Source organism: Myxine glutinosa, chromosome 4 (assembly GCF_964187855.1).
Source record: "Myxine glutinosa chromosome 4, kmMyxGlut1.1, whole genome shotgun sequence".
In the NCBI taxonomy this organism is placed as follows: Eukaryota; Metazoa; Chordata; class Myxini; order Myxiniformes; family Myxinidae; genus Myxine; species Myxine glutinosa.
The window spans coordinates 180,507,343-180,532,724 of NC_136264.1; the positions used below are offsets into that span (position 1 = coordinate 180,507,343).

The 25,382-nt window shown below is 44.9% G+C and overlaps 1 protein-coding gene across 2 annotated transcripts in view; it reads right to left on the reverse strand.

The window, feature by feature from the left end:
• Nucleotides 1–25,382, reverse strand: part of CPNE9 (copine family member 9) — a 231,400-nt gene that overhangs the window by 11,450 nt on the left and 194,568 nt on the right. For both annotated transcript variants that reach the window (XM_078776757.1, XM_068114055.2), the window contains 2 exons: nt 3,939–3,985; nt 1,764–1,945 (listed from right to left, as the gene is read on the reverse strand). In XM_078776757.1, coding sequence (XP_078632883.1) covers nt 1,764–1,945; nt 3,939–3,985 — 229 coding nt within the window. The remainder of the gene's footprint in view (nt 1–1,763; nt 1,946–3,938; nt 3,986–25,382) is intronic.

Sequence of the window (25,382 nt, forward strand, 5' to 3'; positions counted from 1 at the left end):
GCGCGTAGATGGAGAAAACAACAAAGAGGATCATTATGATAAAGGATCACATCAATAGGATGGCAAAAGGTCAGGTTAACCACTACTTCACCGATATTAGTTGTTGGCTTCGTACTCCACAACCAAAGGATTGAATTATACAATAACAGTCCAAATAACGAGTAGTGTTGACCATCTCTGGCCTTGGTGTTGTGAATATGACATGACCTTGTTCAGGGTGGACCATTTCCATGATTTGTATGTCTGAGTCGTAAGATTTGACATCCCATTCTAAGCCTTCTTGGGTTACTCCACTCTTGGGATACTGACCTTCCCTACTCTCATAGCCAACGTGTCCTCAACGGAATCCTCATATCCTCTCCCTGTCAAGGCTGGAGTGCCCCAAAGCAGTGATATAGGCCCCATGCTATTCCTGATCTTCTTAAATGATCTCTATGACTTTCTGGAAAATCCTCTTTATCTCTTTGCTGATGACTTCACCCTCTTCTGTGACATCCCTCATCCTTCAAACAGGCAGGCTTCCCTCTCTTGAGACCTTGAAAAAAAAATCACAAGCTGGTCAAACATTTGGAATATGTCTTTAAATCCTGACAAACCTCACATTCTATCTCTCCCTGAAAGGTCCATCTGCCAAACCTTCCCATCTACTTTCTTAACAATATTCTCGAAAAAGTTCTGTCACTCAAGCTCTTGGGTCTCACAATCTGCCATGATATTTCCTGGGAAAATTACATTTCCAAGCTGGCCTCCAAAGCCAAAATGCCGACTGGGCATTCTTCGTCGGGCAAAGTCTTTCTTGGGCACACCTGAACTCCTATCCACCTGCAAAGCTTTCATCCGCAGATTGGATGGAATACGACTCTCCTCTCTGGGCTGGCCTCCCTACCTCACACCTTGCTCAGCTTGACCCATGGAAATGAAGGCTTTCGAGTTCATTGTAATCTCCCGCAATGAAGCCGATTGTATGAATGTATCACTTTGTCATCGCAGAGAGGTCGGTGGTCTGTCTGTCTTCTTCCATCTCATTTCTGGTCCTGCACCCTCTTCCCTCTCTGTTCTTTGTCCCCCTTCTGCCCTCCCCTGACCCTCGTTTCTGCAGGGCGCACGTGGTCCCCACCAGCAACATCCCATACCCCTCCGGGTGAAAGTCCCAAAATCCAGGATCCCATTCACCTCCACTCATTTGTTCAATTTTTTTTCTGCCTGTGGAACCAACTTCCACATTATCTTCAATCTCATTCTACTCTTGAGGTCTTCAAGACAGCTGTTTACCGCTATCTCAAATAATTCCCCATCCAAAATAATGATCTCCTCTACCCCTCTTAAGCCACCACAAACCCACCTCTTTCCAAGTTTCCAGTTTTTCCTTCCTGAAAGTTTGCCTCTGTATCCATCTTGTCCACCCCTGAATTTTCCCCTACCCCTCATCCTTGCCCGCATCCCTTGGTTGTCCGTTTCCATATATTTTGTCCCTCGGCCCTCATGTTGGTGATTCCCCTCTTTCTGCTGTTCCTCATGTGCTGTTGTGTTCTGATCCATTCTATGTTCTCGCTCTTACACGATTCTTGACTTTGTATTAAAAATATACAACTCCAATATAATAGTGACTCAAATCAGTCCGAAGTCTGAGTCTTGGTGTGAGTCCGACACACTAGTTTCATCAACGATCAGTGTGATCTAATTTTTGCTACTATACCCAATGGGTAAACGAATGCCAACAGTAGGTGTGGTGGAAGGTGGTGAAAGCTTGTGCTGAAACAGACCAGAGGAAACTCATGTGACGTGTGTCCATCTGGTGGAAGTTTGGCCCCAAAGCCAAGAGCAGGGAAAAGTCTATCGGAGTCGTAGTCCTGGATGATGTTGCCGACAGATCGTAATGCGAGTGCATAGGCCGATGGCTGGTATGGACACAAATAATGCAGAGACGTGGGCTGGGTAGGGTTGCCTGTCGTACACACGGGAAACACACACAAGATAGGACTAACAAGGCTCCAGGGTGTGTGCGGAGGCTTGAGGGAAGTGTGAAATGATGTGGGACAAAAGGGACATGTTGCAAGCTGCGACTATCTCACACAAATTGTGAGGGTTCACCATCGAGTTATAGCATTGCAGAGAGGTGAGATGATGGAAAGTGGCATACAAAGATGGTATACAGATGAGTACCGAGACAAAGTGTCCTCAGAAGACCAGTGATCTATGAAGACATAACATATGAGAACATCGAATCACTTTTTGCAATTTAGAGATTCCACATTCATAGGAAAGGCAAGAACCACACAGCAGAAGCACACAAACAACTCAGTTGTGTCATTGTGTGGTCAACAAAGGCAAAGACTCAGAATGACCGATGTTTTAGCAACAGAGTGGACTTCATCCACGACTCTGCAAGCCAAGGGAGCCATAAGCTATTCATACGATAGTAAGGCCGGAGAGACACGGACTTGCAATAGACCATGAGACCCAAACAACCATTCTCATTATTGCATTTGTAGTTTGGATTGGAGGTTGTGGAATGTGGTTCAGGAGGAGGTGGGATAGAGCAGTTGGGGAGGGGTATGGGAGGAGGCTGAGAGGTGCGCAGGAATACCATGAGAAACAGGATAGGAGGCACAATAACAAAGGGAAGTAGAACGGCTCTCGGTAGAGTGCATACCTCCAACAAGCTGAACAGCTTAAATTTTGTATCCTACTGTTGGACAGGATCTGCATGGACATCTTAACCAAAATCTAATGAGCTTGTTCTCGTCAACGACCCAACTCATCCACAACGTTTTGTCATAACCCGTCCACAACGTTTTGAGACATCATGCTGGAAATTGTTTTTGACCTGAGCTCTAAATGGTGAAGAATCACTTAAAAATATAGTATCCAGATCCGGATCTTCACCAAAATCTAATCAATTCGTCATTCTCACACACCCAACCTGTCCATCAAGTTTCGTCCATATCTGTCCATAACTTTTTGAGATATCCTGCTCACAGGCAAACAAACAGGGGTAAAAACATAACCTCCGTACACCATCTTCCATTTGACCTTGCGTAACATTTACCTCCATGACGTCTCATCACAACCGCATCTCCAAGATCAACGCAAGAAGCATGAGAGGTCCGTGCATAATGAAAGTCAAAATTCCATCTTTGGTGAAGGCTAAATCAATTTAAATCAAATTGTGTGTGTGTTGTTAAAGAGGTGCAAATGTTGAAAAATGACCCAATACACCTATATGTTGATATTCATAGTCATTAGAAGAGGGATTAGGGTGAATTTGAAAAAAACATAGGTTAAAGGAAGAGGTGAGGGAGCATTATCGGAGTGGAGGAAAAAAGAAGGAGGTTTTCAGAGGCTGTTCTTTCCCACTTTTACTTTCAGGGATTCAAGGAACAAGTGCACCACCACCTCGTGTCATCCCCCATCCTGACCTATGATATTTATTACCCCATTAACCCTTCCTAACCCAACCCTCTTCCTTCCTGTTTTCAGCGTTTCCTCCCCTTATTTATCCCCTGTTCATTTATTCACTTGCTGATTGTGCCCAATTGTTGCCCCACTACCCCACCGCTACTTATCAACTTTGTCTTACCCTTCCAAGAACCTCACTCTTGTAACAGAGAGAAAAAAAGAGATGGGATAAAGGAGATTGGGGGGGGGGGGGGGGGGGGAGAAGGGTCATGAATAAGGAAGACCGAGGAGGGAGCATTGAAAATGTTCACCATTTTGCATACGTATCGTACAGACAGATTGTTTCGGATCACAAGTTTCAAAATTTCTACAACCCACAACGTGCACCAATAAAAGGTGAAGAAAACACCCGCAGAGAGACGTTTCACTCCTACAGTAATGAAATGGTCGCGCGCAATGATTCACAACAGTGAGCATTCCAAATAACACAGGGGTTTCCGAGTTTGTTTCCATCAATCCACATCAGCAAGCATTCTCACCGTTAGATGCGGTGAAGTCGATGGCCACGGTGAAGTTGATTTGCATCCTGCAAAAGAACGCGAACACACGCACGGCAGGGAAAAAGTTCAAGATGCGTAAAAGTGTCACAGGAGTGAAACGACAGACACAACCACGTCGAACACCGAGATCTCTCCATCATTCTAGCAGAGCCTAAGAGGAATTGAGTGCAAGTTGAGCAATTTAGGCATCGGTTTTGGACACATGTTTCTACCCCCAGGAATCATCAGCATACAGACTAAGCATTTGGGATGGAGTGGGTATTTGGGGGATGGGGGAGAAAAATAAAAAAATAGACACTCAGATGCAGATAAGAGAAAATCTGAGCACAAAAAAACTGGGATGTTAAGGACTGAGTGGTTGGAAATCAGTGTAGTCACGACATATTGAACTTTCAATGTACGCAGGTTGAAGGTGTGGGCGATGGCTGCTCATGATTTATGAATTGTGCATCAAAGCAAAGATATTTCTAGTACGCCATTAAAGTTTCATGGTGCTCACAGCATGTTACAAAACCTACAAACCCAACTGATTACAGTCGCGGAATCTTGTTTGATTTCATTTCTGACATTTGCACACCGGCAGTGACAGCTCATCATCCCCTCACTGCAATGCGCAGAGTTGGAAAGTCGAGTTGTAAAGGCTCGATTGGCTTGGAAATACACCGGAATCTTGCAATAATGAACAGATGTATTCCGTATCTAAAAATTTACTGTATCAGGAAACTCCCACCCAGCAGAAAGGATGCCACCGATGAGACGAGGAGAAAAATACATAAAATGTCATAACCCCTGTGGTTTTAGCAATTTTGCTGTAGGAAGTTAAAGGCCGCCAATCGGAAATCTTTGGTTGGATTACAAAACAAAATCTTCTGGCTATGTATACTCTCATGTATTGTCTTTGTGCCAAGTTTGAACGCAACCAGTCCATGCATGGCCAACAAATTGTTGGAGACACATTTGTGTAACAAAATGGCCGCCAGTCGACCATCTTGGATCTGATCTCAAAAATAAATGGTGTGCAAATGTAACCCATCATTAATTTTCTGTGTGCCAAGTTTGAACAAGATCGGTAAAATGCATTTCTGAGAAATGGTTGGGGATGCGTTCGATACAGGGGTTTCTTTTACAGCTAAAATGGCCGCCAGTCCACCAGTCGGCCATATTTGATCAATAAGATCACAAAATAAAGTGAGATGCACGTGTATGCCATCATGTACTCTACTTGTACCAAGTTTGAGCAAAATCGGTAAAATGCATTTCTGAGAAATGGTTGCGGACGCACGCACAGACAGACGGACAGATGGACGAGACCCAATCCATAAGCCCCCGTTTCGGATTACAGGATGGCCTAGAAGTGTGCATACTTGTCTCTAAGCTAGCTCGCCTGGGTTTGAATCCTAACCCAGCTGTAAACTGTCACCCTGGTGTTTCACAGGCTGGGTGATTCATCAATGTGTGTGCCGTCCTTTGGATGAACGTAAAACAGGTTGTTTAGGGTTAGGGGTGTCTGCCAGCATGCGTTTATTACAGACCGCATGGTGTCCTTCGTGAAGAGTAGACGAGCTATCGCAGGCACCATGAATTCCTGTCCTAACCAGCATAGGGCACTGCATCAGCAGCACAGCCACACACTAAGACAATTATGCTACCCCACAGCCTTGTGCTGCATTCAAATGAAGAAGAACAATTCCTCTTTGGCATTTAGGGATTGTTCAGTGCTGGGGTTTGCACCTCCTCACCAATAGGTAGTGTTTTTGCACCTCCTCACCAATAGGTAGTGTTTTTGCACCTCCTCACCAATAGGGTGTTTTTGCACCTCCTCACCAATAGGTAGTGTTTTTGCACCTCCTCACCAATAGGTAGTGTTTTTGCACCTCCTCACCAACATGTGGTGTTTCATGAACTGGCCAAATTAGAGAGTTTCGCTCAACTTACTCGAAATACTTGTTGGGTTTTGATAAGCTTCTTGAAAATAAAAAAAATTCTACATTTCATTGTTTGCATTTATCAAGTTGAAATGTGTTTATCAAAATCGAATTGTCCATAGATATCGGTGTTTGTCACAATGAGATTTGTTTAATGAGTGCTCCTTATCAAGGAAAACTAGTCTCAGTGAAGCCACAACTTTTTGTTCTGATGAAGGGTTAACGCCCAAAACGTCAGGTTCTCCTTGCTCCTACCAAGGTTGGTATAGGGCTCCTTTTGTGGTTAGTGTCGGTCATGAGTGTTCCGATCACACTTTCTGCAGAGCAACAGGCCTGTGGGACTTGTGTGGATTTCAGTCATGAAACGTCAGTCATAAAACTTTGATGTGATTTCAAATATAAAGAATTGATCAAACAAACGCTTCACCAGTAAAAGGGAGAGGATGTGCATCCACCTGCATATGATCAGAGAAGTGTATTGGTCAATGAATGCTGATGAATTCTATGCTGATATTGCATGATATCATCATCATCATCATCATCATGGTTGCTATTCGTACTAAAGACGGCCAACATAAGACATGTGACCAACCTCATCATCATGTACCATTCTCTATACAGAGCGTCTGTTCTGCCTAAGCAGCTTATTATACCCTGTTGGACTTGGTCCGAAACAGGGCCTTATGGATTGGGTCTCATCCGTCCGTCCTTCCGTCCATGGGTCTGCAACCATTTCTCGGACATGCATAATCAGATTTTGTTCGAGCTTGACACAAGCACAGTACATGATGGCATACACTTGCACCTTATTTTATTTTGCAAGCTGATCAAAGATGGCGGACTGGTAGACTGGCGGCCATTTTAATTGTAAAAAATAAAAAAATTAAAAAACAGTATTGAACACGTCCTCAACCATTTCTCAAACATGCATTCACCTAGCTTGTTCAAACTTGGCAAACAGATAAAGAATGCTAGCTTACATATGCATGCAATGTTCTTTCGAGATCATATACAAGATGGCCCACTGGCGGCCATTTTGTAACTTAATCGTGTCTCCCACAATTTCTTGAACATGCATGGTCCGATTTTGTTCAAACTTAGCACAAGCAGAGTACATGATGGCATACACGTGCACCTCGCTTTGTTTTACGATCTGATCAAAGATGGCTGACTGGTAGACTGATGGCCGTTTTAATAGTAAAAAAACCGATATTGAAAATGTCCTCAACCATTTCTCGGACAATTTCTCATTTACCGATCTTATTCAAACTTGGCAAACTTGACTGGTAAACTTGGCTTATTCACTGGTAATTCCCTGTTTGTCGTTAAAGGCGGCAAAAAGGGTTGGCGTCAGGAAGGGCATCCGGCCGTAAAACATTGCTTCAAAAAGGGGACCGAAAAACAACAACAACCACAGTTCCCGAAAAAGGCCAACCCCCGCTTGTGGGGAAAAATGGCCTCTAAAGGTGGTTTTATTCAAACTTGGCACAAAGACAATAAATGAGAGTATACATATGTAGAATATTTTATTTTGTAATCAGATCAAAGATGGCCAACTGGCGGCCTTTAACGCCGTGCAGCAAAATTACTAAAACCATGGGGGCGACAACATTTTATGTATTTTTCTCCCTGTTCGTGATGGTTACAATTACAATCCCAGATGGGTCACCACTCTGACACAGGAAGTTAGGGCAGGAGTTTGTAATTTCTTCAGTGCGCCGGTGATAGCTCACCTACTACATGTGAAGGACACTGTGGGATATTTAATGTCCATCAACTAATTCTGGCAGATGAGGCATCCAGGTTGACGTGTCCATCCGAGGGACGGTGCGCAAATTGATGCCTCGTCTTGCATGCAAAACACCAGGATGACAGTTTATACCTGGGTCGAGATTCGAACTCAGGCAGGACAGTTCAGAAGCATGTGAATTTGTTTATTGTTCAATTGTAAACTTTTCTAGTTGAGTCGATCCGAAAACTTTCCAACCGGGATTTCTGTCAATGGCAAATCCTCCCTTCTGGGTTTGGTTATGACCAACTTCCCCACAAATGTTTTGTGCTCTTCCTCTGCTCCAATTGATTCATCCAATCACTCTCTCCCTCTCTGTATCCACTCTTCCCTGTAGTACCCAACTGCTCCCGTACTCTGTCTTTCTTTGCGCCTGAGAAGGTGGAGAAGTTTCTGGCAACCCTCGACTGATTCTGCAACTGGACCCGACGGCATCAGCTCACGTGTCCTAACAACCTGCTATGCTGCTCTTGCACTTCCTCTCTCTGCCCTTTTCACCATATCATTTACCTTAGGTCACTAAACTTTGAATATGTTTTGGAACACTTGGAATATGTCTTTCAATCCTGAGAAATCTCACACACACTCGCTCTCTCTCCAAAAGGATTTAATGGCAAACCCTCCGAGGCACCCATGCACAGCCCTCTCGAAGAAGTTCAGTCACTCAAACTCTTGGGTCTCTCTCTCAGCCATAATCTTTCTTGGGCAAACCATATTTCAAAGTTGGCCTCCAAAGGCAGTCTCCAACTTGGCATCCTCTGTCATGTAAAATCCTGCCTTGGAACATCTGAATTATGATCCACCCTCAAGGCCTTCATTTTCATGCGCAGCTTTCTGTTATACTGTTCTGCTGGTGACCCTGCAGGGGTAAAATTGTATCATTGTCATCTCTGGACCAATCAGAGACAGCCATGGCCAGCAGCATGTTGGGTAAATGCATCATGTGATCTAGTTGAGCTCGGCCAAGGGAAATACGCTTGCTTGTACAATGTCGGCTGAGAGCCGTTTCACAGTTGCTTGGCTGGAAAAAACATGTTTTATCTGTAGTTGGACCTTGTGTAACATTGGGGGCCAAGGGTCCTTATATCAGCATTCCTGTGTTCTTATCTTATGCTCCAGTGTCCACTTTTGCCTTCCTTTGTCGAAATCAACTTGGGTATATATTGAATAACATATTGAGTGGAATTCAGAGATCTGCTTGCCTGGTGTCAAGTTTTTCTCTCCGTATGTACGTAATTAATAATTTATCCTTTGTCAACAAAGTGAAAGTTGTCTGTTATTTTTTTATACAGGAGGACAACTCCCACAACCCTGCCTCACACCTTTCACAGCTTGACGTCATGGAAACAAAGACTGCAAGATCATTGGAATATCTCGCAATGAAGCTGAGTCGATGGGCCGATCACTTTGCCATTGCAGACAGGTCGGTGGTCTCTGTCTTCTTCCCACTCCTTTCTTATCTTGCATCCTCCGCTCCCTCCATGCTCTGTCTACCCCAAGTATCTACAGGGCGCATGCGTCCACCAGCAACCCCCTTCTAGTAAAACTCCCAAATCCAGAATCACTGCTCACCTCCACTCATTTGTTCCTCTTTTTCCCTCCTGTGGAATCACCTTCCACTCTCTCTCCAATCTCATTCTTCCCTCTGGTTCTTCAAGACGGCTCTTCACCACAATCTCAAATCATCCCCCATCCAACACCGTGATCTTTTCTACCCACACTAAATGACCCCCCCACTCCAACCCCCCCTCCCCAATCTTTCCACCCCCAAATCCCCTGGTTTTCCTTCCTAAGAGTTTGCTTCATTATCCATCCACCCATCATACTCTTCAAAATTAATATCCCTCGTCATCCGTCTCTGTTTAATTTGATGCCTCGGCCCTGCTGCTGGCATTTCCCCCTTCTCTCTCTCTGCTGCTCCTTCTGTTTTGTTCCATCTCAAACTAATCTGTGTTCTAGCTCTTCCATGACTCTGGAATCTGCTTAAATTAATTTTAAAATAGAAAAGTGGGCAAAGAGCTGTTGCCAGAAAACAGCCACACTCTGAGATGACAAGCACTGTAACCTAGTGTCAAGATACTGTATACATAAAAACACCAGACAACTTGCTACCCGCAGTTTGGGCAGGAGTTTCTTATTTGTTCAGGGTGCCGGTGATAACATGCCTTCTCTTAGCAAAAGACCCCGTGTGATCTTTAACATCTACCAACAACTAGTGCTACAAGATGGGTCCTCCACCTTAACGTACATCTGAGAATCGTTGTACATATTGATGTGCTTCCCCGTCTGAGATACAAAGAGTATAGCTGGGTCGAGATTCTAACCCAGGCTATTTAGCTCAAAGTTGAGTGCACATAAATCTATGCTGCTCTATGCTACCCTGCCAGCCCAGATGTTGCATACAGATGTGTTGACTGTCACGATGGGCCCGGAAGTTCAAGAAATAACTAGATCAGACAGAGCTTGCTGGGAGATGCCATCTCATCATGCCTTCGAAGCATAGCCTCAAGGTGTGATCTTCCAACGTTCGGTACAGGATAATTATACAGAGGGCATATCAGAGATAGAAGCTATTTTGGGGTGAATCACAGAAAAATACAGAAAGATTTGCGCATTTTTTTGAAAATAATAAAAGCTTGGAAGAATGTACTTTGGTAAAAACAAGTCTGGTTAATGAGAACGGACTCTTTAGACGATTTATAACCTTTTAGACGCACACCACACAAACACGTATATACATATATACATATACAGACTTGGCATTTAATATGGAATTTTTTTTTTCTTGGCTTGGGTTTCCTTTCTGAACTCAGAATATCAATCTGGTGAGTTTCTTTTACGCTTCGGTGATTTCTTTGTTAAAAGAACCATGTCACTGATTGTCTGTTACAGCAAGAAGTCAATAACAGGATTATGTCACAGGTGGCGTGACAAAATGTACGGACAGGTACATTTGACGATTGGCTTCACAATCGGGTATATAAGGATTGTTGCGTTCTGTATTAGTGGAAAACAACTGCTGCACGTCTACAAAAGTTATTGCCGCTTCCTCTGGAGATGGTCCGTCAACTTGACAATGCTGTTTGTCATGGAGTGGTGGCTTTACGAAATTCCGGCATGAAACAGTGTGCTGTTGCTCGGCAGTACGGCATCACTCAAGGTCAGGTGTCAAAGATCCCGAAACGCAATGCTCAGAGGGGTGTCCCTCCTCCAATATCGAGGCGACGACGTCCCCGCAGAACCAAAAGGAGGGATGATCGCCAGCTGCACCGGTTAGTATGCAATGGCCATACCAAGTCAGCTAATCGGCTTAGGGCTGAGTGGCAGCAACTGACAAATGTGCCTGTATCCAGAAGGCTAGTCGACCAACGACTGGTGCAAGCAGGCTATCGTGCCAGGCGTCCCCTGAGAAAGCCACGCCTGACAAGACAACACCGCCAGCGCCGATTGCAGTGGACCAGAGAGCACCGTCAATGGCAGCCAGGACACTGGAATCATGTGATCTTCAGTGACGAGTCTTGATTTCTGGTCTATCGTCAAGATGGCCATGTCTGAGTGCGCAGACAAGTGCATGAAGCCTACAACGAAGATTGTATAGTGCCAAGAGTCCAAGCTGGAGGTAGTGGGGTGACCGTTTGGGTTGCTTTTCATGCAGGGGGCAAAACTGACCTGGTTGTTCTGAATGGAAACCTGAACCAGTTCAAGTACAGAGCCATTCTGGAAGAAACAATGCTTCCATTTGCTCGTGTAGCCATTCGAGGAAACTTTGTCTTCCAAGATGACAATGCATGGCCTCATCGTGCTCGCATGATCCAACACTTTCTTGCTGACCATGGTGTAGACTGTAGAGCATATGGAGTGGCTTGCCATGTCCCCGGATACGAATCCGATAGAGAACTTGTGGGCAGAACTAACGCGTCAAATCGACAACTTGGACCAGCAGCCGACCTCTGTGCGTGAATTGCAGCAGGCTATTGTCACTGCATGGCAAGCGATTCCTGTCCAAACCTTGGCAAATCTCGTGAACAGCATGCCTCAACGTGTACGTGCTCTCCTGAATGCTCGTGGGGGTTACACGACGTACTGAACTGTAATTTTACTGTCCGTAATCCCAGTTGTAATTTAACTTCTCGGAGACGGTGGGAGTCTCGCGAGATCTCGGAGACGGTGGGAGGGATTTTCGAAGCTCCACACGGTCTCCACGTTTTTCGAAGTTAAGTCTGTTCACAATTGTATTTTGTCGAAACTGTATTTATCTTTCGGGGTGTGAAGTTATTGTGTGCAACTTTGGTTGTTTCTCGGTGTTTATCTTTCATAAATTGATCGTCTGTTTGCCGTGTCGCGAGCAAGGCCTTTGCCGCGTCGCGAACGATTTGAAATCGAAGTTAAGTGATTGGCCCCATTTGTATTTTCGTTAAAACTATTTATTTGTGGTGTTGTACGTATATTGTGTCCCGACGAAGATTTTTCGGTGCAAATCTTTCATACCTGTATTGAAAATCGTGTTAATTCGTGTCGTGTCTTGAGGCCTTGTACAGTGTACACTGTACAACCTTGAGGCTTTGTTTTTCTCTCAGCGGTCCGTCGTTTGTGATCCAATAACTTTCGTTCTCTGTATTCCCAGACTTTTCACCCATAGCCTACTTCCTTGTGTAAATCTCAACTAAAAAAAAAACAAAAAAAAAAACATTTCCTTCTCTGTTCTCATTCGTTTATTCATTCTTATTCGTTCGTTCGTTCTTCGACCACGTGTTTCTCCCCCATTTCCCCAGATAGTTTTCACTGTTATTAACCTTCAATATTTACACTTTCCCCTCAAGTTATGTATTCCGTCATATTTTATAACACCTTTTTCTTCTTCTTCTTTAAAAGGCTGCTTTCGACTTTCTCACCAAATCAATTCATCCCAAAAAAAATATCCATCTCCTATAGTGCCTTTTTTCTACATTCCCTAAACTCTCCTGCACTCCATCCTCCATCCAGCGTCCTTAAACGTATTTTTAACTCGAAGGTCACAAGAAACTCATTTTGCAATAAATCTTCGTTTTCCCATAAATCGTACACTTTCTAAAATCCAATCTCACCCCTCCCCTCCAAATTTTCCCCATAACCCCTCCCCTCCAAATCTTCCCCATCACCCCTCCCCTCCAAATCTTCCCCATCAACCATCCCTTTCAAATCTCCCCCCTTGCCCCCTCCCTCCTAAACTACCCCCTCACCCCTCCCCGCAAAGACGCCCCCTTGCCCCTCCCCTCCAAATCTCCCCCATATCCCATCCCTTTCAAATCCCTCCCCTTGTCCCTTCCCTCCCAAACTCCCCCCTCACCCCTCCCCTTCAAATCTCCCCACCCTCATTGCTTCTCAATTTCCCCCCTCTCACTCCCCCTCCTCAAAGCGTCCTCCCCGCTTCTTCCCCCTTCCAACTCTCACCTCCATCTCCCCCAACCTTCTGCCTCGCTCTTCCCCCTCCTGAAATAACACCTCATTGTGCCTCACCCAATCACCATCAAACCTTTTGTCCGCCCCATCCTTCCCTTTCTCCGAGCTATTCTGAAATCTCTGACACACCTTCAACAGCTCTCCCTACCTCTTCCACCTCTTCCACATCTTACCTTACCCCTCCTCCCCCCTGTTCTGTATCTGATGCTCCCCCTTCCTCTTCATTAACGGGATGGACCTCAAACATCCGGGGCCTTCGTTCAAACTTAACTGATCTCTCCATACAGGTTGCTTCTGTCAAACCAGACGTGATCTGCTTAACAGAAACTTTCCTCCTTTATGATGTCTCTGATTCCTTAGTATCTCTCCCGGGCTACTCCCTCCTCCGGTATGATAGACCTGAGCCTCGTCCTGGAGGCGGGGTTGCTATCTTTATCAAAAACTCTCTTCCTCACTCGCCCTGCACTGCACTCTCTCCACCTCACCCCCAGGAATACCTCTGGCTACGGCTTCCCCTTCGCTCCCACCTCTTGTTCATATGTGTGTTGTACCGTCCACCAAACAGTGATGACTCCATCTACATCTCGCTGTCTGATAATATGGACCAACTTCTATCTACTCATCCCAACTCTCTCTTCCTCATATGTGGTGATTTCAACTGTCATCATGCCAGTTGGCTGGGTGTGAGTACCTCTCTCACCAGCCATGGCTCCTCAGCAAAGGACTTCTGCGACTCACTGGGACTGACACACTGTCAATTTTCCAACCCGGATCTCAGTCAATGGAACATCTTCTCTTCTGGACTTGGTTATGACTAACTTCCCTGAAAATGTCTGCTGCTCTTCTTCTGCTCCAATCGGATCATCTGATCATGTCCTTGTTAAAGTGGACATCTCTCTGACCATCCTCAGGGAGCCTGCTCAGCGTCGACGAGTCTGGCATTTCACTCAGGCCAACTGGCACGGTCTTCAAGCAGCCATCAATCATCTGGACTGGTCTCCCATCTCTACCACCTCTGACATCAACTCATCCTGGGAATTCTTCCAAATTAAATTGCTCTCTCTCATGCACAGATTTATCCCATCTCGTCTTCAGTTGTCATACCCTTCCTCCCATCCATGGTACACGGAATCTTGTGGTGAGGCTGTTGCCCAGAAACAACTTGCCTTCGTCTCCTGGAAAGCAAATCCAACGGAAGGAAATCTCATTTCCTTTCACAAAGCCCGAAACAAGTGTGTGTCCACCCTCAGGAGAGCCAGGAAACAATATCTCTCCGTTCTCAAGACCGAACTCTCTTATCTGTCTCCCTCTTCCAAATCCTGGTGGCGTCTGGTCAAATCCGTTTCTGGTGTTTGTTCCCCCTCCATCCCCTCTCTTACCTCAAACGGCTACACAGCTGACTCCGCACGTGAAAAAGCTGAATGGCTCAACTCTGTGTTTGCCTCTAAATCTTGTGTCCCAAACCCATCCCTCTCTGTACCCACCATACCCAGTCGTACCCTGCTGCTCCTGGACTCCGTGTCCTTTCCTCCTGACAAGGTGGAAAAGTTTCTGTCAAACCTCGACTCTGATTCTGCAACTGGACCCGACGGCATCAGCCCACGGGTCCTAAAATCCTGCTCTGCTGCTCTATCTCACCCTCTCTCTGTTCTCTTCACCCTCTCTTTTGCTCAAGGTCAACTGCCATCTGCTTGGAAATCAGCCAACATCACCGCTTTGCACAAAAAAGGTGCAAAAACAGATCCTAGCAACTACAGACCAATCAGCCTTCTCCCAATTATCAGCAAAGTCATGGAATCCATCATTGCTTCGGATATGAATCTTTCCTCTTCTCCAAGGGCTTGATCTCTGATCATCAATTTGGTTTCAGACAAGGTCACTCTACTCTGGACATGCTGCTTCTGCTGTCTCAAAAATGGATGGAGGTCCTCAATGCCAAACAGGAAATTAGAGCTGTCTCCCTCGACATATCACGTGCCTTCGACACGGTCTGGCACCCCGCTCTGCTCACCAAACTCTCCTCCTTTGGTATCCATGGAAATCTCCACGCATGGCTGGCGGACTTCCTCTCTAGTCGTCGTCAACGTGTGGCCCTGAATGGGTTTTTCTCATCTCCTCTTCCTGTTCAGGCTGGAGTTCCCCAAGGCAGTGTTCTGGGCCCCGTGCTTTTTCTGGTCTTCATCAATGATCTCTCTGACTCTCTTGAAAATCCTCTCTATCTCTTTGCTGATGACTCCACTCTCTGCCGCTCCATTCATCTTCCCTCAGATCGGCAGTCTGCAGCCTCCTCACTCTCTGAAGACTTGGACAAAATCACAGACTGGTCAAACAAGTGGAACATGTCTTTCAATCCTGACAAATCTCACACTCTTACTATGTCTCTCCGAAAAGATCGACTGGACAACCCTCCCATCTACTTTCGCAACAATCCTCTCCAAGAAGTTCTGTCGCTCAAGCTTTTGGGTCTCACTATCTGCCATGATCTTTCTTGGGAAAACCACATTTCCAAGCTGGCCTCCAAAGCCAGTCGCCGACTGGGCATCCTCCGTCGTGCGAAGTCCTTCCTCGGCACACCTGAGCTCCTCACCACATACAAGGCTTTCATCCGCAGCTCAATGGAATACTGTTCACCCCTATGGGCCGGTGCTCCTGCCTCACACCTAGCTCGGCTTCATGCTGTTGAAACCAAAGCTTTCAGAATTATTGGAATCTCCCGCGATGAAGCTATCTCTGAGGGCCTTTCACTAACTCACCACAGGCAGGTAGGTGGTCTTTCTGTCTTCTACCGACTCCTCTCTGGCCTTGCACCCCCAGCTCTCTCTGTGCTCTGTCCCCCAAATATTCCTACAGGTCGCACAAGATCTGCCAGCAACCCTCTGATGGTTAAACTGCCGAAATCTCGGCTCTCTGCTCACCTTCACTCTTTCATTCCTCTTTTCTCCCGCCTCTGGAACAAACTCCCTCACTCCTTTCAATCCCACTCCTCCCTCCAGGTCTTTAAAACAGCTGTTCACCACCATCTCTTATCTTCCCCCATCCAAAACCTTGATCTTTTCTACCCCCGCTAATTCACCCCAGATCCACCTTGTTTGAAATTCCAACTTCTTTCCTGGAAGTCCTGGCAGTGTCCATATGTTTTATACCTCTCCCACCGCCCCCTTCCCATGCGCCCCCCCCCCCCCCAAAGCCCTCGCCCTCTCTCAGATCTCTCGATGTCTCCATGTCTCTCGGTCCCTGCTCTCAAATGTTGTGTTTGTGTCCTTCCCCCTCTCTCCCCATCTTGTCTACCGCTCCCGATGTTATATGTTTTATGTATCGGTTTGTCTTTCTGTGTGATTAATGTTCGCTCTTTCACGAGCCTCGATCTTGTATACAAAAAAAAAACAAAAAAAAAAAAAACTTTTGTTTTTGTTAAAATAATTTTTGGCTAATGTGCAAAATAAAGAAATACTTCTGGAAAACGTACAGAAGTTTAACACAGTACTGTCCGTGAATTGAGTTCAATATCAGTCTTCATCACTTTCAAGGATGAATTTGTTTGCTTCGAAATGTCAAATGTGGTTTTTGTTTCTTTTAAAGGTCACATTAACAAAATCTAGAATGATTTCAACATAATTCCAATGAAATTTTTGGTTCTAAGTCAACTTGAAAAGTAAATTCACCTTGGCATTTAATATGGAATATTTTTTTTGTGGGGGTGAATTTACTTTTCAAGATGTCTTAGAACCAAAAGTTCATTGGAATTATGTTGAAATTATTCTAGATTTTGTTAATGTGACCTTTAAAAGAAACAAAAACCACATTTGACATTTCTAAACAAATAAATTGTTCCTTGAAAGTGATGGAAACTGATATCGAACTCAATTCATGGACAGTACTGTGTAAACTTCTGTACGTTTTCCAGAAGTATTTCTTTATTTTGCACATTAGCCAAAAATTATTTTAACAAAAACAAAAGGTAAATTACGACTGGGATTACGGACAGTAAAATTACAGTTCAGTACGAAGTGTAACCCCCACGAGCATTCAGGAGAGCACGTACATGTTGAGGCATGCTGTTCACGAGATTTGCCAAAGTTTGGGCAGGAATCGCTTGCCATGCAATGACAATAGCCTGCTGCAATTCACGCACAGAGGTCGGCTGCTGGTCCAAGTGGTCGATTTGACGCGTTAATTCTGCCCACAAGTTCTCTATCGGATTCATATCTGGGGACATGGCAGGCCACTCCATATGCTCTACACCACGGTCAGCAAGAAAGTGTTGGATCATGCGAGCAAGATGAGGCCGTGCAGCGTGCATTGTCATCTTGGAAGACAAAGTTTCCTCGAAAGGCTGCACGAGCAAATGGAAGAAATGTTTCTTCCAGAATGGCCCTCTACTTGAACTGGTTCAGGTTTCCATTCAGAACAACCAGGTCAGTTTTGCCCCCTGCATGAAAAGCAGCCCAAACGGTCACCCCATCACCTCCAGCTTGGAATCTTGGCACTATACAATCTTTGTTGTAGGCTTCATGCACTTGTCTGTGCACTCGGACGCGGCCATCTTGACGATAGACCAGAAATCTAGACTCGTCACTGAAGATCACGTGATTCCAGTGTCCTGGCTGCCATTGACGGTGCTCTCTGGCCCAATGCAATCGGCGCTGGCAGTGTTGTCTGGTCAGGCGTGGCTTTCTCAGGAGACGCCTGGCACGATAGCCTGGTTGAACCAGTCATTGGTTGACTAGCCTTCTGGATACAGGTACATTTGTCAGTTGCTGCCACTCAGCCCTAAGCCGATTAGCTGATTTGGTACGGCCATTGCGGACTCACCGGTGCACCTGGTGATCATCCCTCCTTGTGGTTCTGCGGGGACGTCTTGGCCTCGGTATTGGAGTAGGGACACCCCTCTGAGCATTTCGTTTCAGGATCTTTGACACCTGACCTTGAGTGATGCCATACTGCCGAGCAATAGTACGCTGTTTCATGCCGTAATTTCGTAAAGCCACCACTCCATGACAAACAGCATTGTCGAGTTGACGGACCATCTCCAGAGGAAGCGGCAATAACTTTTGGAGACGTGCAGCAGTTGTTTTCCACTAATACAGAACGCAACAACCCTTGTATACCCGACTGTGAAGCCAATCATCAAATGCACCTGTCCGTACATTTTGCCACGCCACCTGTGATATAATCCTGTTGTTGACTTCTTGCTGCGACAGACAATCAGTGACATGGTTCTTTTAACAAATAAATCACCAAAGTGTAAAAGAAACTCACCAGATTGATATACTGAGTTAAGAAAGTAAACCCAAGTCAAGGAAAAAAAAAAATTCCATATTAAATGCCAAATCTGTGTATATATATATATATATATATATATATATATATATATATATATATATATATATATATATATATATATACATCTATATATATATATATATATATATATATATATATATATATATATCTATAATTCCAGCAATCTCTGTGTGTATGTTCGTATGTTTGTATGTTTGTATGTTTGTATGTTTGTATGTATGTTTGTCTGTGACCGCTGTTTCTCGACAACTACCGGTCCGATATACTTGAAACTTGCCAGGTATATTGCTGGGGACCCGAGGATGTGCCTTTTCAAGGTTTTAAATTAATCGCAGAAGTAGTTACCGAGCTATGTCCAAAAAACGATTCAACCAATCAGAGAGCAGCGAGCTATCACGTGTGCCGAACGTGGCGAACAGACTCTGCCTCGGATGGCACATTTGAGAGCGTATTCATTTATTTCCCGTCGGAAAACTATGTTGCCGTTAAACTATGTTTTAAAACTAATTAAAACTAATTTGCGATTCATCGTAACTGCGATTTGCGACCTTCCGGACAGTCAAATGAGGACGTCACTTCCGGACTTACGTAGCGGCTAGCGGGCGCCATTTGGAGGAGCTGGGAGGACTCATCCGTGATAGAGTGAGCTGCGTGAGTATATCAAGACAAGAACAAGATCTAGAAGGAGGTATGTACGGTGCGATTCATATAATATATTGTTTAGTTATCGTCGATGAGGAATTTGGGGGCCCGATTAACTGCAGCGCCATCCGAGCTGCGGCGTCGGGACGATACATTCATTGTACGGTCACATCACGCACTTACGGGCACGCCCATGGGCCCATGGGCACGCCCATGCATGCATGGGCGAAGACTTTTTTTTTTTTTTTTTTGGCAAGAAATGGGCACCCACGGGCACGGGCACGTCCTATATATATAGTACGGGCATGCCCTAGTATCTATAATTCCAGCAATCTCTGTGTGTATGTCTGTATGTCTGTGACCGCTGTTTCTCGACAACCACGGGTCCGATATACTTTAAACTTGCCAGGTATATTGCTGGGGACCCGAGGATGTGCCTTTTCAAGGTTTCATATTAATCGGACAAGTAGTTACCGAGCTATGTCCAAAAAACGATTCAACCAATCAGAGAGCAGCGAGCTATCACGTGTGCCGAACGTGGCGAACAGACTCTGCCTCGGACGGCACATTTGAGAGCGTATTCATTTATTTCACGTTGGCAAACTATGTTGCCGTTAAACTATGTTGTAAAACTAATTAAAACTAATTTGCGACATATTAATCGGAGAAGTAGTTACCGAGCTATGTCCAAAAAACGATTCAACCAATCAGAGAGCAGCGAGCTATCACGTGTGCCGAACGTGGCGAACAGACTCTGCCTCGGACGGCACATTTGAGAGCGTATTCATTTATTTCACGTTGGCAAACTATGTTGCCGTTAAACTATGTTTTAAAACTAATTACGTGCACGCTATGGCGATTTCTTTACCAAACTCCTCAAGCCATTCGCTTTGGACCAAACCATTTCATGTAAATAGAGGGGGGGGATTGTCACCGTACTCGCAAGCCGTTCGCTTTGGACCAAACCATTTCATGTAAATAGAGGGGGGGGATTGTCACCGTACTCGCAAGCCGTTCGCTTTGGACCAAACCATTTCATGTAAATAGAGGGGGGGGATATAATTTTAGATATATATATAGTACGGGCATGCCCTAGTATTATAATCTATCTATAATTCCAGTAATCTCTGTCTGTCTGTCTGTACGTCTGTACGTTTGTTTGTTTGTCTGTGACCGCTGTTTCTCGACAACCACGGGTCCGATATACTTTTAACTTGCCAGGTATATTGCTGGGGACCCGAGGATGTGCCTTTTCAAGGTTTCATATTAATCGGACAATTACTTACCGAGCTATGTCCAAAAAACGATTCAACCAATCAGAGAGCAGCGAACGATCGCGTGTGCCGAACGTGGCGGGCACACTCTGCCTCGGATGGCACATTTGAGAGCGTATTCATTTATTTCACGTTTGCAAACTATGTTGGCGTTAAACTATGTTTTACAACTAATAAAAACGAATTTGCGATTCATTCGCTTTCCTGCGCGTTTGTGCACGCGATGGCGATTTCTTTACCAAACTCCGGAAGCCGTTCGCTTTGGACCAAACCATTGCATGTAAATAGAGGGGGGGGTTCTGTGGTCGTTGCGAATGGACCAAACCATTCATGTAAATAGAGGGGGGGGATTGTCACTGTACTCGCAAGCCGTTCGCCGTTCGCTTTGGCGTTGCGAATGGACCAAACCATTTCATGTAAATAGAGGGGGGGGATATAATTTTAGATAGATATATAGTACGGGCATATATATAGTACGGGCATGCCCTAGTAATAATAATAATAATAATATATATATATATATATATATATATATATATATATATATATATATATATATGTGTGTGTGTGTACAGTCACGTGAAAAAGTAAGTACACCCCATGTAAAGTTTTGACTTTTTTAACATATTTCAACATACAGCTATTTTGTATACTGAATCGAGGCTCGTGAAAGAGCTAACATTTACTTCACAAACAAATCAACCAGACAAACACAATACATAAAAAGAGGGAGCGGAAGACAAGATGGGGAGAGAAGGGGAAGCACACAAACACAACATATGAGAGCAGGGAGATGTGTGGGAGGGAGAGGGCTTGGGGGGAGCAGGCGTGGGAAGGGGGTGGGGGGTGGGAGAAGTATAAAACACAAGGACACCAGGACTTCCAGGATAGAAGTTGGTATTTCAAAAAAGTGGAATTGGGGTGAAAAGATCAAGGTTTTGGATGGGGGAAGATAAGAGATGGTGGTGAACAGCTGTTTTAAAGACCTGGAGGGTGGAGTGGGATTGAAGAGAGTGAGGGAGTTTGTTCCAGAGGTGGGAGAAAAGAGGAATGAAGGAGTGAAAGTGAGCAGAGAGTCTTGACTTTGGCAGTTTAACCATAAGAGGGTTGCAGGCAGATCTTGTGCGACCTGTAGGAATATTTGCGGGACATAGCCCAGAGAGAGCTGGGGTGGGAAGGCCAGAGAGGAGGCGGTAGAAGACGGAAAGACCACCAACCTGCCTGCGGTGAGTGAGTGAGAGGCCCTTGGAGTTAGCTTCATCGCGGGAGATTCCAATGATTCTGAATGCTTTGGTTTCAACAGCGTGAAGACGAGCTAGGTGTGAGGCAGGAGCATCAGCCCAGAGGGGAGAGCAGTATTCCATTGAGCTGCGGATGAAAGCCTTGTATGTGGTGAGGAGCTCAGGTGTGCCAAGGAAGGACTTCGCACGTCGGATGATGCCCAGTCGGCGACTGGCTTTGGAGGCCAGATTAGAAATGTGGTTTTCCCAGGAAAGATCATGGCAGAGAGTGAGACCCAAAAGCTTGAGTGACAGAACTTCTTGGAGAGGATTGTTGAGAAAGTAGATGGGAGGGTTGTCCAGTCGGTCTTTTCGGAGAGACATCGTAAGAGTGTGAGATTTGTCAGGATTGAAAGACATGTTCCACTTGTTTGCCTAGTCTGTGATTTTGTCCAGGTCTGCAGAGAGTTAGGAGGCTGCCGACTGCCGATCTGAGGGATGAAGAATGGAGCAACAGAGAGTGGAGTCATCAGCAAAGAGATAGAGAGGATTTTCAAGAGAGTCAGAGAGATCATTGATGAAGACCAGAAAAAGCACAGCGCCCAGAACACTGCCTTGGGGAACTCCAGCCTGAACAGGAAAAGGAGATGAGAGAAACCCATTCAGGGCCACATGTTGACTACGACTAGAGAGGAAGTCCGCCAGCCATGCGTGGAGATTTCCATGGATACCAAAACAGGAGAGTTTGGTGAGCAGAGCGGGGTGCCAGACCGTATCGAAGGCACGTGATATGTCAAGGGAGACAGCTCTAATTTTCTGTTTGGCATTGAGGACCTCCATCCATTGTTGAGAAAGCAGAAGCAGCATGTCCAGAGTAGAGTGACCAGGTCAGAAACCAAATTGATGATCAGAGATCAAGCCATTGGAGAAGAGGAAAGATTTCATATCTGAAGCAATGATGGATTCCATGACTTTGCTGATAATTGGGAGAAGGCTGATTGGTCTGTAGTTGCTGGGATCTGTTTTTGCACCTTTTTGTGCAAAGCGGTGATGTTGGCAGATTTCCAAGCAGATGGCAGATGACCTTGAGCAAAAGAGAGGGTGAAAAGAACAGAGAGAGGGAGTGAAAGAGCAGAAGAACAGGATTTTAGGACCCGTGGGCTGATGCCGTCAGGTCCAGTTGCAGAATCAGAGTCCAGGGTTGACAGAAACTTTTCCACCATGTCAGGAGGAAAGGACACAGAGTCCAGGAGCAGCTGGATTTGATCTTCATTTCAACAATATTGGTAGATAAAGGTGACATAATATAACAAATATCATTAAAACTTTTACATTTTGTAGTCCATTGTATAATTTAAATAAACATAAATGCAAATTTCACATGTGGAGAAAGTAAGTACACCCCCACATTTATCACTACTTTAAATACCTAAAATTAGAATCAGGTGCACCAGCTCAGGTGAAAATGAATAGAACATCATCAGAGAGTATCGTGGAGGAACCTGTTTATTTAAACCTCAGACATTTAGTTTGGTTTGCTCTTTGTTGTTGAAGTGTGCGGCGTCACCATACCTAGATCAAAAGAGCTCTCTGAGGCCTTCAGAAAGAAGGTTATAGATGCCTACGAGTCTGGGAAGGGATTTAAAAAGATCTCCAAACAATTTGAAATCAATCATTCGACTGTCCGGAAGATCATCTGCAAGTGGAGAAGATTCCAAACAACTGCCTACTTGTTCAGGCCAGGCCACCCCAGCAAGTTCAGCCCAAGAGCAGACCGCAAGATGCTGAAAGAAGTCTCTAATAACCCCAGAATGTCATCACCGGACCTACAGGTAGCTGTTGGCACTGTTGATGTCAAAGTGCACGAGTCTACCATTAGAAAGAGGCTGCACACATTTGATCTACATGGGAGGTGTGCGAGGCGGAAACCATTGCTGTCCAGAAAGAACATGAAGTCAAGACTAAAGTTTGCCAATGAACACCCAGGCAAAGACCAGCACTTCTGGAACAATGTGCTCTGGACAGATGAGTCAAAGGTAGAGGTATTTGGCCACAGTACCAGAAGACATGTTTGGCGAAAACCAAAGACAGCATTTGACCACAATAACCTGATACCAACTGTAAAGCATGGTGGTGGAAATATTATGGTTTGGGGGCAGCTTTGCTGCATCAGGGCCTGGGCAGCTCACCATCATAGAATCCACGATGAATTCTTCATTGTACCAGAGGGTGCTTGAGGATAATGTGAGGCCATCTGTCGGAAAGTTGAAGCTGAACCAAAGGTGGACCTTGCAACATGACAATGACCCTAAACATACCAGTAAATCCACCAAGGAATGGCTGAAAAGAAAGAAATGGAGGATTGTGGAATGGCCAAGTCAAAGCCCGGATCTAAATCCCATCGAGATGTTGTGGGGGGATTTGAAACGAGCTGTGCCCTCAAACATCGCACAGCTGAAAGAATTCTGCATGGAGGAGTGGGCAAAAATTTCTCCCAGTCGATGTCAGAGACTGGTAGACAGTTATAAGAAATGCCTACTTGAGGTTGTTTCTGCCAAAGGGGGCAATACCACCTATTAGAGCAAAGGGTGTACTTACTTTTTCCACATGCGAAATTTGCATTTATGTTTATTTAAATTATACAATGGACTACAAAATGTAAATGTTTCATGATATTTGTTTATCTATCAATATTGTTGAAATGAATATCAAATAGCTGTATGTTGAAATATGTTGAAAAAGTCAAAACTTTACATGGGGTGTACTTACTTTTTCATGTGACTGTATATTTATTCAGTGTCTGTGTTGTGTTGTCACTGAACTACTCCCTCAAACTTTTGTACAATCGTACCAAACTTCTGGTATGCACATATCTCTCCCGTCGGTATGTCCTAAGGGTATTTTCTTTGAATATATATTTTTTTGGGGGGTGGGGAAAAAAAATAATTTCAACTTCAATTGTTTATAAAATGTGATATTGTAGGAGCTGTGCTCCCACGTAATCGGAGGAATGGACGCGACAAAAAGCTGGAATTCGTCCGAGTTTCTTTATTGTCACAAAACAACTCGGGTACTCTGAAAAGCCCGTTTATCGGGCAGCAATATATACACAAAGAATTAAGTTAAGCACCCCCCCCGTTTTTTTACAACCTCGCACATTACAAGTTTGTTGTCGTCAAAACAGTGTAATATACCCATGATATTGCTATATTTTCTGGAGAAGTGATATTATGGTCACATAAAAACATAACAATCATGCCGTTTTCAATATTTTATTCTGAATAATTTAAGGTGAAAATTTTTGGGAATTTTAGGCATATTTGCACCTCAATTTAAGTATGGAGCTATAGGTCGATCACGGACAGTGTGGATGACGTTTATGTTTTCTAACGTACAGTCATTGTTCTGAGAAGACCTCTAGCGATCTTTGCGTCAATAACGTGTGTAGGACCCACGTGATCGGATCACTGACTCAACCCTACGTCTCATAGACCCTGTGTATCTGCATTTCATCAATGGATAATTGCTAATGTCATACCAATCATTATTTGATCTCACATACCTTAGAATATATGCCAATGTATACATATACACAAAGAATATATATTAGGGGGTGCTTACCTTAATTCGTTGTGTAGGGGTGCTTAACTTAATTCTTTGTGTATATATACACACATTATCCCGGAGCGTTTGCCCGGGAAAAGGCGAGAGGGGGCGTGGCCGGGTGTCCCGGACCCTGCCTGGCAAGTCGAGAGCGGGCGTGGCCGGGCGTGCCCGGACGCGGCCTGGCAAGTTGAGAGTGGGCGTGGCCGGGCGTGCCCGGGCATGCT